The sequence below is a fragment of the Adiantum capillus-veneris genome, chromosome 15 (genome assembly GCF_014529385.1).
Source record: "Adiantum capillus-veneris isolate H3 chromosome 15, ASM1452938v2, whole genome shotgun sequence".
Lineage (NCBI taxonomy): Eukaryota > Viridiplantae > Streptophyta > Polypodiopsida > Polypodiales > Pteridaceae > Adiantum > Adiantum capillus-veneris.
The window spans coordinates 80,275,421-80,289,912 of NC_140945.1; the positions used below are offsets into that span (position 1 = coordinate 80,275,421).

At 37.5% G+C, this 14,492-nt stretch overlaps 1 protein-coding gene across 1 annotated transcript; it reads right to left on the bottom strand.

Moving 5' to 3' along the window:
- Positions 1 to 4,018: 4,018 nt before the first annotated feature.
- On the bottom strand, positions 4,019 to 6,855 carry LOC147440958 (uncharacterized). Its single transcript, XM_086483369.1, has 11 exons — positions 6,793 to 6,855; positions 6,488 to 6,571; positions 6,296 to 6,387; positions 5,729 to 5,934; positions 5,515 to 5,634; positions 5,282 to 5,433; positions 5,126 to 5,196; positions 4,915 to 5,051; positions 4,793 to 4,843; positions 4,318 to 4,369; positions 4,019 to 4,196 (listed from the first exon to the last, which is right to left on the bottom strand). The coding sequence occupies exons 1-11, from the start codon at positions 6,853 to 6,855 to the stop codon at positions 4,019 to 4,021; spliced, it is 1,206 nt and encodes a 401-aa protein (XP_086339495.1).
- Between the last annotated feature and the right edge of the window lie 7,637 nt (positions 6,856 to 14,492).

Genomic DNA, 14,492 nt, shown 5'->3' on the forward strand with positions numbered 1-14,492 from the left:
ACCAATGATGCAAAAAATCATTAAAACACTCTAGCTATTATAACTACACTCTACTAAGTACATGACAATACATGACAACCTCAAATTCTCTAGTGAGGTCTGATCCCCGCACACCTCGGTATAGAGGTGCAAATAGATTAGAACCAAAGGATAATAATCTTGTCTTTATTGTTTAGTGACTATATATTACGGTTCTTGAAGTCTGTGTGCACTTTGGAAATCCGATTGTGTTTTTTCAACTATTTGTTGCAAGCTCTAACAACCTCACATTCTCTAGCCATGCCCGATCCCCACACACCTCAATCTAGAGGTGCACAGAGATTAGGACCACAGGGTAATAATCTCATCTTTATTGGTCAATGACTATATATTAACGTTCTTGAAGCCTGTGTGCACTTTGGAAGTCCGATTGCATTTTTTTCAACTATTTCGTGCTAGCTCTAACAACCTCACATTTTCTAGCCAGGCCCGATCCCTGCACACCTCGATCTAGAGGTGCACGAAAATTAGGACCATAGGGTAATAATCTTGTCTTTATTGTTCAATGACTATATACTAAGGTTCTTGAATCCTGTGTACACTTTTGAAGTCTGATTTGCTGCTAGCTCGAGCTCTAACAATCTCACATTCAACTATTTGCTGCTAGCTCGAGCTTTAACAATCTCATGTCCGATCCCTGCACACCTCGTTCACGGAGATTAGGACTATAGGATAATAATCTATACTTTATTTGTCAATGAATATATATTAAGGTTCTTGAAGTCTATGTGCACTTTTGAAGTCCAATTTTTATACTATCTCAAGCTCTAACAATCTCATATTCAACTATTTGGTGCTAGCTCAAGCTCTAACAATCTCACGTCCGATCCCCGCACACCTCGGTCTAGAGGTGCATGGAGATTAAGACCACAGGGTCAATGAAAATGTATTAGTGTTTTTGAATTTTGTGTGTACCTAACCTAACCTATAACCAAATTAAACCTAACCTATAACTTCACCTACAACAAAACCTAACGGAAGTCATTTTGCGTTTTTTGAAGTATACAAGTCATTCTTGAAGTTCGTTTGCATTTTCTCTACTATTTGCCGCTAGCTCTAACCTAACTTAACCTATAACCTAAACCTAACCTAACCTAAAGTTGCATAGGTTTGGCCGCTCCAAGTTGGATTAGTGTAGCATTTTTCCATTTCAATCTGCTTAGGGCTAGCTGCTTTTGAGGGTTGTGGTTTAGACGCTGGTAGATGGTCATGTTGGACGTTTCATCGATAAGTGTTTAGATTGACATAAAAGTACATAAGTTCTAACTGTTCAACATCCATCTATAATCCAAACATGAGTTAACTTAACATATAACCTAACCTAACTTTTTACATACACCCTATAACCTAACTTGTTGCTTAAACCTGACCTATAATCTAGCTAACCTATCCTATAACCTAACTTATAACTTAATTTAACCTATAACCTATAACCTATAACCTAACTTATAACTTAATTTAACCTTTAATTGAAACCTAACCTATAAGATAACCCAACGTAACATGACTTAACGTATCACCTAACTTATAACTTAACATATAATATATATATACCGTAACCTAACATATAACATAAACTAAATGACCGAAACCTAGAACCTAAACCTCATCAATTGGATAATTTCAAAAACGAAATAATTAAAACAAATTTTTTCAAAAGAAGATTTTTTCATAAACCAAAACAAATTTTTTTCCTAATTCAAAACGAAATTCCACAACACAAACCATAATTTCTTTTAAAGCATTGAAAGTTTAAAGCATATTGAAATTTTCTTTTTTCAATATACAAATTACTTTAAATAAAGTTAATATGCATTAAAAGTTCAAGCACTCACATGTGGCCTATTTAAGCAAGAAAAGGTGTTGTAAACGTCCTCGAACCTGCAAAAAACGAACACATACACACCATGTTAGACCCTAAACCCTAAACCTACAAGTAAACTTGAAAACAATCTCACCTTAGTGGTATGGAGTAGTCCACAAGCAAGATTAGCACCTCCGAAATCTTGTTTTGCACTAGATCTGTAAGAGGTGAGGAAGAAGAGAGTAAGAGAAAAGGTGCAAGAAGAAGAGAAACGTGCAGGGAAAGCCCCTAGGTTCATTTTTTGCAGCGTCCAATGATACAGGCCGTATCAGTACAGGCGTCGACATCAAAAAAGACATTAGAGAATTCATCGGAATAGGCATCGAAAAATGCATCGGAACAGCCGTTGAAAATTTAAAAATGATTAATAAAAAAAAACCTCATCTCTCCATACTTACTACACATATTCCGACGCCTGCATTGACGCCAGTAATTTCGTGCCGGAATTTAAGTGACCTCTTGTAGTGAGAGCCCTAGCTGCCGCAACCATGTTTGCACTTTATTTCGCATCAATCTTCTTTAGTAGAGTGACAAACTCTACTTGGTGTTTGGGAGACTCCGTCTCCATAAACACGATCCTAAGCATGCATACTTGTTAACATTTGTACACAATAAAGAAAAAGAGATTCTTATAAGACAAAAAATTTCTTCATTTATACATATCTACATTTGATTGCTCTAGGGAATCATTGTAAGCATTTACAAGGTTTAGGTTATCCTTTAATTGTATGCCTTGCATCCATCTAGCATCTTGAAAAGGATAATTTTTAAACTTGATAAGATATCATCGGATAGTCTTACCACCTCGTAATACCTTGTCTTCGTGTCACAAAATGGACTCGGGTTGCAGCACTAAAGAGGGTTTCCATTTGATGGGCCTTAAGTGTTTTTGAAAGGTATGAAATGTGCTTGTTTGGTAAACCTATTTACTTTTGTCCATATTTTTGTATCCCCATGGTTAAACATGGAAAATCTAAAGATAAAATCCATGGATATGCTCTCCCATCGTGAATTCGGGATTGGCAAAGGTTAAAGCAATCCAAGTTGCTTCCCTCTATCAAACTTTGTCTCTTGGCATACCACACATTTTAAAACTTACTCTTGTATGTTCGATTTCATGGCAGGCCAATAGAAATATGTTTCTATCCCTTTTAGGGTAGACTAAATCTCTCTATGCCCTGCATAAGGAGGAGCATGAGATTCATACGCTACTTTATCACGTAGTGAGTTAGTAACGCAAAAGATAACCAGCTTGTAGGATAAATGGTTATTCCTTCTTCTCGGGGATTTATTTTTTGCGAGCTTTGTGTTTTGTGATTTTGCAATTAGTACTTTTTTTTCGTTCTTTTGCAATGCAACATGGCCTAGATGACCTTGTCCAGAGACAAAATTTACGTACAACTATTGGCTAAAAGTAAACAAGTATAAATTTAAAGCCAAAGTTTGAAGTACATTTTTTTAAAAAAAATTGCTAGAGTTTCCTTCATTTTAGCTTTAAAAAATATGTAAAGTACCGCTCCACCTTCATCACAAAGGCCTTTGAAAGAGATTAAGAACGTTCACACACGGATAAGACTGACAAAAAACCCTTCATAAGTTTGTACTACTTTTTTGTTCTTTTGTAGTGCAACATGGCCTAAATGAGCTTGTCGAAGACAAAACTTGCACACAAACTATAGACCAAAAGTAAATTATATGAATCCCAATCCCAAATTTTCAAGTACAATTTTTTTTTTTGTCAGAGTTTCCTTTATTTTAGCCTAAGAATTCCAAAAAGTATCTCTCCACCTTTATCACAAAGGCCTCTACAAGAGATTAAGGACGTTCAAAACAATGAAAAGACTAACAAAAAATCATTTAAATAAAACCTTTGTTAGCTACTACTTAGAAAAAAAATATGCTCTTTAAAAAGGAATTGAAAGTATGATAGGTAATCTCACAAGGTGATCTTAAATATTTCTCAAACCAACATAGAGACATGTCAAACATAGCGACATCAATCATGTAGTCACACATTGTTACCACCCCAAACAATTTAAAAGAAGTACATAATGCGTAGATCATAGTAGTAACAAAATCAAATGTATGGATCTTCTCACAACAACATCCTCCCTCTTAACTTGGCACGGGTCCACACACTATTGGATAAAGACACTTCTCATAGAGTATATCATCTAGCTCTAAACACATGCAATGTCTCACGTCTTCTGCACCCGCCTTTCCCAAACCACCACAGCCTGCAAACACATCCAAGACATAGTCGCAACGCTCTGTGAATGTTGCCGGAAACAACCTGACCATGTCACCAACATAGAGATAAACACCATTACTCTTGCAAGTGGTGGAAACAATGTGTCAAACTTCATTAATACAAGGACCATTCAAATCAACATCATAGAAGATAAGTGACTTACTGAAAAAATACACTACTTCTCTCTACACCACATCTAACAATTTTACCATCAACTTGAGTGGGGAAAACGCAATCATCTAATATATAGCTACGGTATGCTGGAAACAACCTCTCCAAAATCTTCTCCCCACTCTCTCTGTCGTAGCTCGGCACAGCTTGATCAACACGATGCCAAAGACACATTATAAGATCAAGCACCTATTTGAATACACAAATTATAAATATGATATTATCAAATTAAGAAGCATAACATAAAATAAATAAAAACAAGATATACTAAAACATCAATGATCTTACAGCCTCTCTAGTGATGGGATGTCGATATGCCTTGGAGTCACACACAAGTGTCCAAGTACGATGAAGCACAAGCCCCACTCTTAATACATCCACAAGGAACTCCCCTATGTGCTCAGCTAAGCACATGGTGACCAAGAAGCCCTCATTGCCCAGATACTCGCAAGCAAGATCCATGCAACCCCTTACCAAATCCGACGAGAAAGTATCCCACTTGAGAACAGTCATGTCCTCTAAAAAATCAAAATGTTAATAAGACAAGTTATTTTCTTGTTACCCTTTAAAATAATAAAATTTTACTTACCCCAAGGGATAGGACCAAGAGCGTCCACCGATAAACCCGTAGAAAAATTTACAAATATCAATTGAGCTACCTCTCGACATGGCACTCCATCTTTGCTATAAAGATGCATCTTTTGAGTGGCAAAAAACTTTTTGATGTTGTTTAAAACACATTTTATAATCATATATTGGAAAACATACTAAATTTAATGTTTCATGAACGTTGCATTTACCTAATTAGAGCAAATCTATCAATTTGGGTCACATCAACAAGTAGAGCATCAACGAAAGTCTGGTACTGGAATCGTGCAAGCATTATTTAAAGTAGTAACTTTCTAACAATCTACACATGCAAGTAACTTTAGATTCAAATTCTTTTGAGACAACTTACTAACAGAACGTGTCATAGGTCGTCTCTCCAAACTCTCTTGACCTAGAGAGGACTCTGCAACAAAGGAGGTAGTAGGCACTAAAGAGACCTCAACCGCATTCATCCACTTTGGATCACTTGAGGTGCTAGGAAGTTCTATAAGCCCTTTACCTTTCTTGTCCAAAATGCCAACAAAAGGAGAAGAAGTAGCTCATGTGGTTGTTTGAGTAGTCCTCACATTGGACTGTGTACCTTGGGCAGCTTTTATGACATTCTTACTAGCTTCAATCTCATCACTTCCTTCGCTTACTTGATGCTCTATAGAAGAGGGTGCGTCCAATTCTTTATTACTATGGGTCTCTTGCTTGAATCCTACAAACGTCATTGTTTCTCTCATCATATGCATGGCTTTAAAGTACACACATACATTCCTAAATTAATCTTTCACATGGTTTTAAGAACTTACTTTCATGAAGATCCTTCTCTTGCTTTGGGATTATACCAATCGGATAATTTAGACACCAAGGACATAATCGTGCTTCCCATGGTGTCATATTTTTCTCAAACAAGGAGGGAGAATACATAGTGCTCTCATCATCGATATCAACCCACTCTCTTGTCAATTCTGAAATCTCACCCAATCTTCCCTCTTCAACACATTGCAAAATCCACCTGCAACAATTATCAAAGAATAAAGGAAACTAAAAGTATTTAGAGAAGAAAAGAATTTAGTAACCACAATTTTTCAGCAGAGTCTCTTTTGTTTTAGAGATCATTTTTCAAAAAATAACCATTAAAGCCACCTTATCTTAGGTTTCCACGTGGAATTTAAGGCAAAGCAATATTAAAAAAATCAAGTCACCAATTTTTTTCTAATTCTACTTTATTTTGGTAATTCCATGACACAAAATATACAAACCATTCATTTTTAAGTTTCTATGAAGAGTTTAAGGTATAGAATGAAGTACTTCTCATGCATGCATATCACAATGCAATAATCACCATCAATAGAGAAGTAATCTTCGACTCAAACCTATACACTATCCGTTTCGTTGAAAACACAAGCTCAGACATCTTCTCTGCAACATCCGAAGACTTCACCCCATCCATAAGATATGCAAAAGCCTGCATGTAATTACCTCACAATTACTCTACATGTAAACATATTCATAAATTCTAACATATATTTCACTTTATGTAAACATATATTTCACTTTATGTTTACCTGTACAACATGATTCTTCAAGCTTATCTTGAAGAATTCATCGAATGAATCTGGTAATTGTGGCCCTTCAACTTGTATCTTTTGGATTAAAAGAGAGGCCTCAAGTGCATATAAATCCAATATGTTTCTTTCTTCATGTAAGTCCGAAATGCCTTACAATCTTGAAATTGAGGACATAAGGGGTCTTTGAACTTTGTCAGACTCATGAGTTGCAGCAATATTTTCTTCCTACAATACATACAAACTGAAACTTAAAGAAAACATTGAACAAAATCAAATATAAACAAATAAATACATCCAAAATATCTTTCAAGAGAGATTTTAGAACTTGTAACGCAGTACAACTTGTCTCTTGTAATTTTACACATGCTTGTATCCTCCCACTTTATGCCAATCAACACTTTGAAGAAATCATCTCCATTATGGGGATTTGCAATGCATAGATACTTGTAGCCTCTATCTTTGAGCCGCTCCTTCTCCACTCTAGTAGCTTTATCTAAACGTTTCTTCCTCTCGGCCTCATCTAAACCAAATGCTTCAATCTTTGCCTTTTCTTTAGAGAGGAATGCTTGAAATTCATCCTTACATCATAAATTAATTATGTAACCATCAAGCAAAACACAAAACTATAAATGGAAGGAAGAAAAAAAAGAATAGTTACCTTCCAAACAAGTTGTGACATCAATCCACAAGGAGAGTTATACCAAGGAGGAACACTATGATAATATCGGGCCTCTACACTCATCTCAACTTCCTCATTTTGGGTGTCAGAGAGGATCAGAGAGCTCAAAATCCAAGAGGACCTAAAAGTAAAGTCAGTCAAGTTAGAGGACATACCTTCTTTATACCGTGTGATGGACATGCGCAAAAAGATAATGGACTACCTGCAAAGACCACATGATGTCAAGAGAGTTAATTTAACCTGATGTGCTCTTTTAACCTAAAACACAATATCAATGCATAGACATGTGACATTGGGTACAAAATCTAAATCAAAAGAGAAAAACTTGATGTCCTTTTTTTGGGACCCACTTAGAAAACTGTGTAATAATTATGAAGTTCAACCTTAGTAAAAACACTCACTCTGTGATAGAAAAAACATGAAACACGAATAATCTTGGACTGTAACATCAATGAAAACACGATATCAATATACATCAACATGGGGTCACTATATCAGTATAGAAGTGGATATTTCCACCATGTTCAATCATGCATTTGGCTGCTGGCGAACTTGAACGTTAAGCTATCGTTTGGATTTGTGTCTGTCATAGTACAATGGGGAAGAGAGTGTCTACCACATATCACTCTTGGCAGGGGGCATGTCCACCACCTCATGTCAAGGCCTCGAGGTAGACCATGAGATCCTATCATCGGTGAGCCCATCGGTGGCACATGCTATCATGCATGGAGTCCTACAGCCTTCAAAACAATCAAAGCAAAGCATCACCTAGCAACAATGTCCAGCATGCACAAAAAAGAAAATTTTCAAACTTTACAGATAATATAATTTTATATTAAAACACAATGAAAAATTTATATTATATAAAGTATTCTTTGGTTCATTGTTCCAAACTTTGACTATGGTGGAAACTGTTCCAAGCCGTTCATCATCAGTCCTCGATAGTGAAGTGGATCGTTCGCAGCTCCCCATTGAATCTCTCTCTCTCTCTCTCTCTCTCTCTCTCTCTCTCTCTCTCTCTCTCGAATTGAGACTCTTTGCATGAACTTTTGAAATGCAAGGTTAGAAGTTTCTGAGGTAGAACTCCGTTCTTTTTCTCTCAATAACTCTGACATCCAAGGCCCTGGTATGCTACAGACTCTTTTTACTAAATCTAGCATCATAGGCATCTACTTTGGCTCCCTTAAGTGCAACACAAGACTAAAGAAAGAGGAAGAGAAATTAGTGGTACCATGGTCACTAGCAAAACACTGAAGCATTTGCAAGATCAGGTGGAAATGCAAAGGATGTGCACCTTATAAATGAGCTACAAGTAAAAGATGACTAGATCTATATGAAAGACCTGGATGACAATGAAAATTTGCAATTTTTGCAAAAATGCGTTTGCATGACATTAAGGACAAAGATGTAGGCCGGGAATCATAAATAACACATCCAAAGCATTGTGTTTGGGAAAATAAATGCCCTCCATTGTTCTAATGTTAAGTAGCGTAAAACAGTTAACCTTATCCACTTAATAATTTAATGCTCTTGACCTCTTGAAAAATCACCATATTGCAAATTACTTGTAACCCAAATAGACTTTGTGTGCTATGCAACCCAATATGCGTTCTTTGGTTCCTATCCCAGAGTGGATAAATCCACACGTTTTTTAACTCGCCACCACCAAAAACTGAATTCCAAGCTGCAAAGCCAATAAAAGTACATGAAGCCTTTTACTTCTCATGTAGAAACCAACCATCAGGTTTTGGGGGCGATGCAGACAATCATGGATACAAAGACAAAATTGAAGCGATGGATTGAGAGCAGCACTTTACTCTATCAAGCTCGAGAAATAGGTAAACATTTTAAGACATGAAATGATATTACATCACCTAGCAACCATGTTCAGCTGATTATTTAAACCGATGGCGGACCTACTAATGAAACGGACCTGCTGAGCTGATGAAACGCTGCGTTGAGCTGTGCTTTGCTGTGATGAAACGCTGAGAGGTGCCGTGCTGAAACGCTGAGCTGAGCTGCGGATCTGATGAAACGGACGCTGATAAAATGCCCACGAGCTCGCAGCTCATCCGCGCGGTAGCAAGCTCAATACTGTTACACAGGAAAACGTTTAGCTTTGGGAAGAAAACGTTAGACAGGAAAAGTTTAGCTTGGAAACTTTTGCTAGTGAAACTTAGAACCCCTTCCCCTCGTCCAAGCCTCGCCATGTTAATTTTTCCATCTCTTAATTGAAACAATTTAGAAGCTCAATAATTTCCCTTTTGACCATAGGCTCCCTAATTTACCTTTTGTTTGTGTTTGTTTGGCCTATTGAGTTGGATTCTTTCTCATTGTAAGGTGCAACTTCAAGGATTGGCTCCACATTAATTTATTGTGCACTTCAAAATCACACTTGAGAGAGAGAATGCTCGCAAAGCAAAAATTGCATGGCCAAAGAAGTCACTATTGATTGGAAAATCCCATGGAGGACAAGAATATGGGTATCACCTCCTTTGAGAAGTTCCTACAGGATTGTACCAAGGTTGGGACAGGACAACCCTCCAAGGCGCCCGCCCAAGTAAGGCCACATCAGTGATGGGCGACGCCCCAGTGTGACATAGGGCTTAGTGAAACTTATACATCCTGCACGCGGCAGTAAACAACCCTGCAATGTTGGACATGGGAATGTGTAGTGCAAATCAAGCGCAATTAGAAGCTACTTGTGAAACCCACGTGTGAATATGCTCTAGCCAAAAAACCCTCACATTTCTAAAGTACCCTTTATATTTTGTCATAAATTCTCAAAATGCCCTTCATAAATTTCCAAGACGGATTGTCTATCATTACAAATATATTTTGAGTATATTTTGATGCATTGCTTTATTAATTTCAGACATAATTGCTTATTTATTAACTCAAGAATGGTTGTCAATTGTGAAAAAGGAATAAAACTTAGCAAATCTTGAAATATCCAATAAAAATAGATACAAGGGTATTTTAGGAATCATCACAAATTATAGGGTTTTTTTTAATTTTCCCATAAAAAGAAGCCCAAGAGTAATCATCAGGTGTGGACCTTGTAGATCGAATGAGACGAACCGAGCAAGGTGACTTGAGGAATGCTTGGGTTCACTTTGATCATACGCATAGGATAGACGGATGGGCAACAATGTCGTGTTCCGTATATGATCCAAGGTAAGTTTGTTTCTAATAAAAAATATGATATATTTATCCTTCAAAAGGTTTGTCCTAACATTTGCATCATATTTGGCCAGCATGCGAGCGTTGCAGGTTATCGCAATTTGTGAAGCAAAAGAGGAGGACGAGGAGTCTCAAGTATTGTTTTGGGAAAGTCTGAATGCTACCATGGTTCAATGTGGGAAAGAACCACTTGATTTTGCAGGGTTCATGTCAGATGAGGCAGGGGCAAACTGGTTGGCAATAAGGACAGTGTACAGCGGAGGTCCGCATAATATTATGGAAGGTAGAGAGCGCTCTTGCCTTTTCCATTGGGAGCAGAGCTTGCAAAAGTACACAATAAAATATGTGCCTGCACCAAAGCAAAATGAGCACATTGGAATGTGTGAAGCATGGAGACTCTCAACATTTGTAGAAGAGGCTACAATTCAAGCAAGGCATACCAAAGATTGGTGGTTGACTCATGTCCCAAAAGAGAATTTAGAGGCGCTTCAACAATGGTTTAAATGGTGGGAACAACGAATTCAGCATTGGGGAAACATCAACAAGAATGTGAGTTTATATTTTATTCCTTTGTGATCCAAGAGAAACCATGTACAGTTACTCAACTACAATTTTGTGGATAGGCTAATAAAACTCCATGGGAGCAGGCACAAATTCCAAGTATAAACTTGTCTGAGAGCATTCATGCTAGCTGGTTGGCTATTGAAGGGGGAAGAAGAAAGATTTCATTTTATGATGCATGTGTTAATGTTTCTTAAACTGGTATATACAATGTGCAAAGCGTTTGGGATTCTTGATAGGTCATTCTATAGGTACGGGTCCCACACTGGGATCTATGCTCTCAAGAGTCGAGAGACAAGAAAAGCTATTAGTTCTCATCGTCCAGAATACATAATGGAGTCAAAACAACGCAAAATTCGTGGTCGTCCACGACATATCAAATTTGAAACCATGGAGTCAAGCAATAGTGAAGAAGAACAAGAGATTGAAAAAGACTACATGCCTGAAAATGAACCTTTGACATGCAACACAGAGCAATCAATCTATGTAGAGGAACATGATGTTCCACGTGAACAATGGGCCTTGCGCAGAATGCCCATTCATTGTAATAGGAAGTGTTTTGGTGTTCTGGGTAGGAAAAATTGTGGTAACACTGTTAATAGTCATGGTACAGGTTTGGTCGCACCATGCTTTTGGTCAAAAAGATGCGACAAAAACAAAACCATAGAGCAATGGTTATGGTTTTGTAATCATGATGTGGAGCACACAAAGACAGTTAAAAAGCCGGTGAAGGAGTTACCAATAGCCTTACAATAGTAGGTTTTAAAGTGGCTGGTTCGTCTTACAATAGTAGGTTTTACAATAGCAGGTTTTAAAGTGGCTGGTATTAGCACACCAAACTGCAAGGAAAATAGGGTTTCCTCCCTATGTGGAGAAGGAGGTTCAAGTAGTCGGCGACGAAAGTGGAGGCATGGTATTTCAAAGAAGCACAAAAAAGGATTGAAGCAGCTGCAGTGATGTCTGGAACCTGCTTAGAGGAAGTCTCTATGAGTCAAAAGAAACATGTTGTGTTCGTATACTTATTGAAATCTGCTATGATGTTCATATCAAAGAAAAGCCAAGTTGTACATGTCCAGATTTCCAGAAAAGGATGATACCTCAAAAGTCATTCATTGCTTGTAAGCACATGTATTATGTGTATGTGCATGTCTTGGGTCTGCGACCTAAGGAGCACATGGTAATACATCAACCTACACTGACCGTGATGGATGTTTCCTTCATACTTAGTCAACCCCGTATTGCAATCCCTGTTCTATGAACCCTTTACTTTATACATACCAAATAAGCAATCCCATTTTTCCCCTACCTCTATTTAGTGAAGCAGTACACTCTCAGGTTTTTTATCACACAATGTTGGCATGGTAATTCTTTTTATGTTTGATGATGCAGCAGTTTATCTAAGTGTCACATAGCGAGGAAACCCTATTTTTGGTTTGTGACACTTATTGTGTTGATAATCCATTTGTTATTTTGTGTATAAACTTACCGAGTGGTTTTGGACATTGTTTAGAACATGTATATTTACTCTAGAAAACGACTCTAAAAAGCTCAAAAAATTGCGCATTGTTTAAAAAGCACGAATATCAAAGCTCATTAAAAAAATGCACTCCTTCTTCCCTAGTGCAAGGGTTGAAATCACATCTCTAAAAATTGGGATCGAGAGCATACTCACCTATCATAGAAGATAGATCATTTTGAGATGCTATGGATACTGCATTCACTCTTAGTTGTCTTGAGAGTGGATCAGCCACTTGATTATGCTTGCCAGCAATGTGAGCAATATGAAAATGAAATTGCAAAAGGAAATTTGCCCACCTCATTTTTTTGTCGGAGAGCTTGTTCTACATCATGAAGTACTCAAGGATTTGGTGATCCGTTCCCAGAATGAAAGGAGTTCCCAATAAATAGTGCTTCTACGAGTCTAGATCATGTAGAATTGCTAAGAGTCGTTCTCATATATGCCTAGAGCTTGCTCAACAGGGTTAAGCCTTCGCTTTCATAGGCTATGGCATGCCCTTCTTGGAGCAAAACAGATCCAAGGCAATCACCACAGGCATCGCATTGAGCCTCAAATGGCTTTGAGAGATCCAATAGTGTAAGCACAGGTTGAGAGATAAGCTTTTCTTTAAACTTTTTGAAAGCATTGTTCTCCTTGGTGGACCATATACACCTAGCATGTTTATTTGTTAGATCATGTAATGATCTCTCAGTTGTGAGAACTTTACTATGAAGCATCTATAGTATGCACACATACCTATAAATCTTCTTAGTTCATGTAGATTCCTTGGATAAGGCCATCCTTTTATTATCTCTAGCTTTCATGGATCTATTTGGATGACATCTTGAGAGATAATGTGACCTAAATACTGAATCTCTTGTAGGAAAAAATCATTTTAATATAAAGTTTATTCTCTCGTAGAACTTGAAATATTACCTAGAGGTGTTACTTGTGTTTGTCTAATGAATTAGAGTAGATTATTATATCATCAAAGAATACTCTAGTAAAGGTTCAATGAGGCGTAAATACTTCTCCATCAAGCGGTTAAATGTGGCAGGTGCATTGGTAGAGCCAAAAGGGGTGACAATGTACTCGTTAAAACCAAATGTAGTGAAAAATGCGGTCTTTACAATGTCTTGATCAACTATCCTTATTCAATGGTAGATACTTTTTAGGTCATTGCTACTGAAGTAGGTGGACCCCTATTTAGTGCTCTATAGTCGACACACGTATGATATGTGCCATCGTTCTTTTGCACTTATAACACTAGTGAACAAAATGGAGATGAGCTAGGCCTAACCATGCCTTTCTCAACCAGCTCATGCACTTTCCGCATAATCTCCTCTTTTTGATCTTGAGAAACTCAATAAGGAGGTTTATTAGGCGGTGAGCTTCGTGGAAGAAATTCAATTGCATGGTCATCATTCCCTCATTTGGGAGGTAGTTCACAAGGGATGTCGTCAATAAAAACATCTTGGAACCACTTGAGGAAATTGGATAACTCTAATTCCTTTTGATTGTTTACAATTTCTTTTGCTAAAACATTAGGTTCACTTTGAGAATCTCTAACAAAAATCATCTACATGGAAAAGAGTTCTTTATTGACTTATTGAAATCTTTTTTATGTACAATGCGTATGGTGTTACCCAAATCCTTAACACCTACGTACATATCTTTTTCCCTGAACCTAAAGTAGATTTGCCTTTCAGAGAATTTAACATTGGCAACCATCCAATCAAACCATGGTGCCCCTAAAATTACATCCTCATGCTTGAGAGGAGAGATGAATAGAAATCCTCCTTGTCCACATAGCTATTACCATATACATGTGGTAGTGATGTGTGTAAACACACTAGGACCGCCGGGGCATTTTTCCCCTCTTTAGGAGGTTTTTTCCCTCGTGCATTGTATATACGCCCATCACTTTAGGGCTATCTATCTTTCCATTGCGCACTAAGTAACACACTCTCTATTGTGTGCCTTGAGCTTCCTTCCTCTTCACCAAGCTATGTATGTTTCTCTGCAATCGTAATTCCAACAATTGGTAACAGAGCATGTTGTGTCCTCTCGGGCTTAGTCGC

Coding starts and splice junctions, on each gene's coding strand:
- LOC147440958 (XM_086483369.1), bottom strand. CDS start 6,855: ATGTGTAAAATTACAAGAGACAAGTTGTACTGCGTTACAAGTTCTAAA. Junction 6,388..6,487: donor TGAAGAATCATGTTGTACAG/GTAAACATAAAG, acceptor AATTACATGCAG/GCTTTTGCATATCTTATGGA. Junction 5,052..5,125: donor GATAGATTTGCTCTAATTAG/GTAAATGCAACG, acceptor TGTTTTAAACAA/CATCAAAAAGTTTTTTGCCA.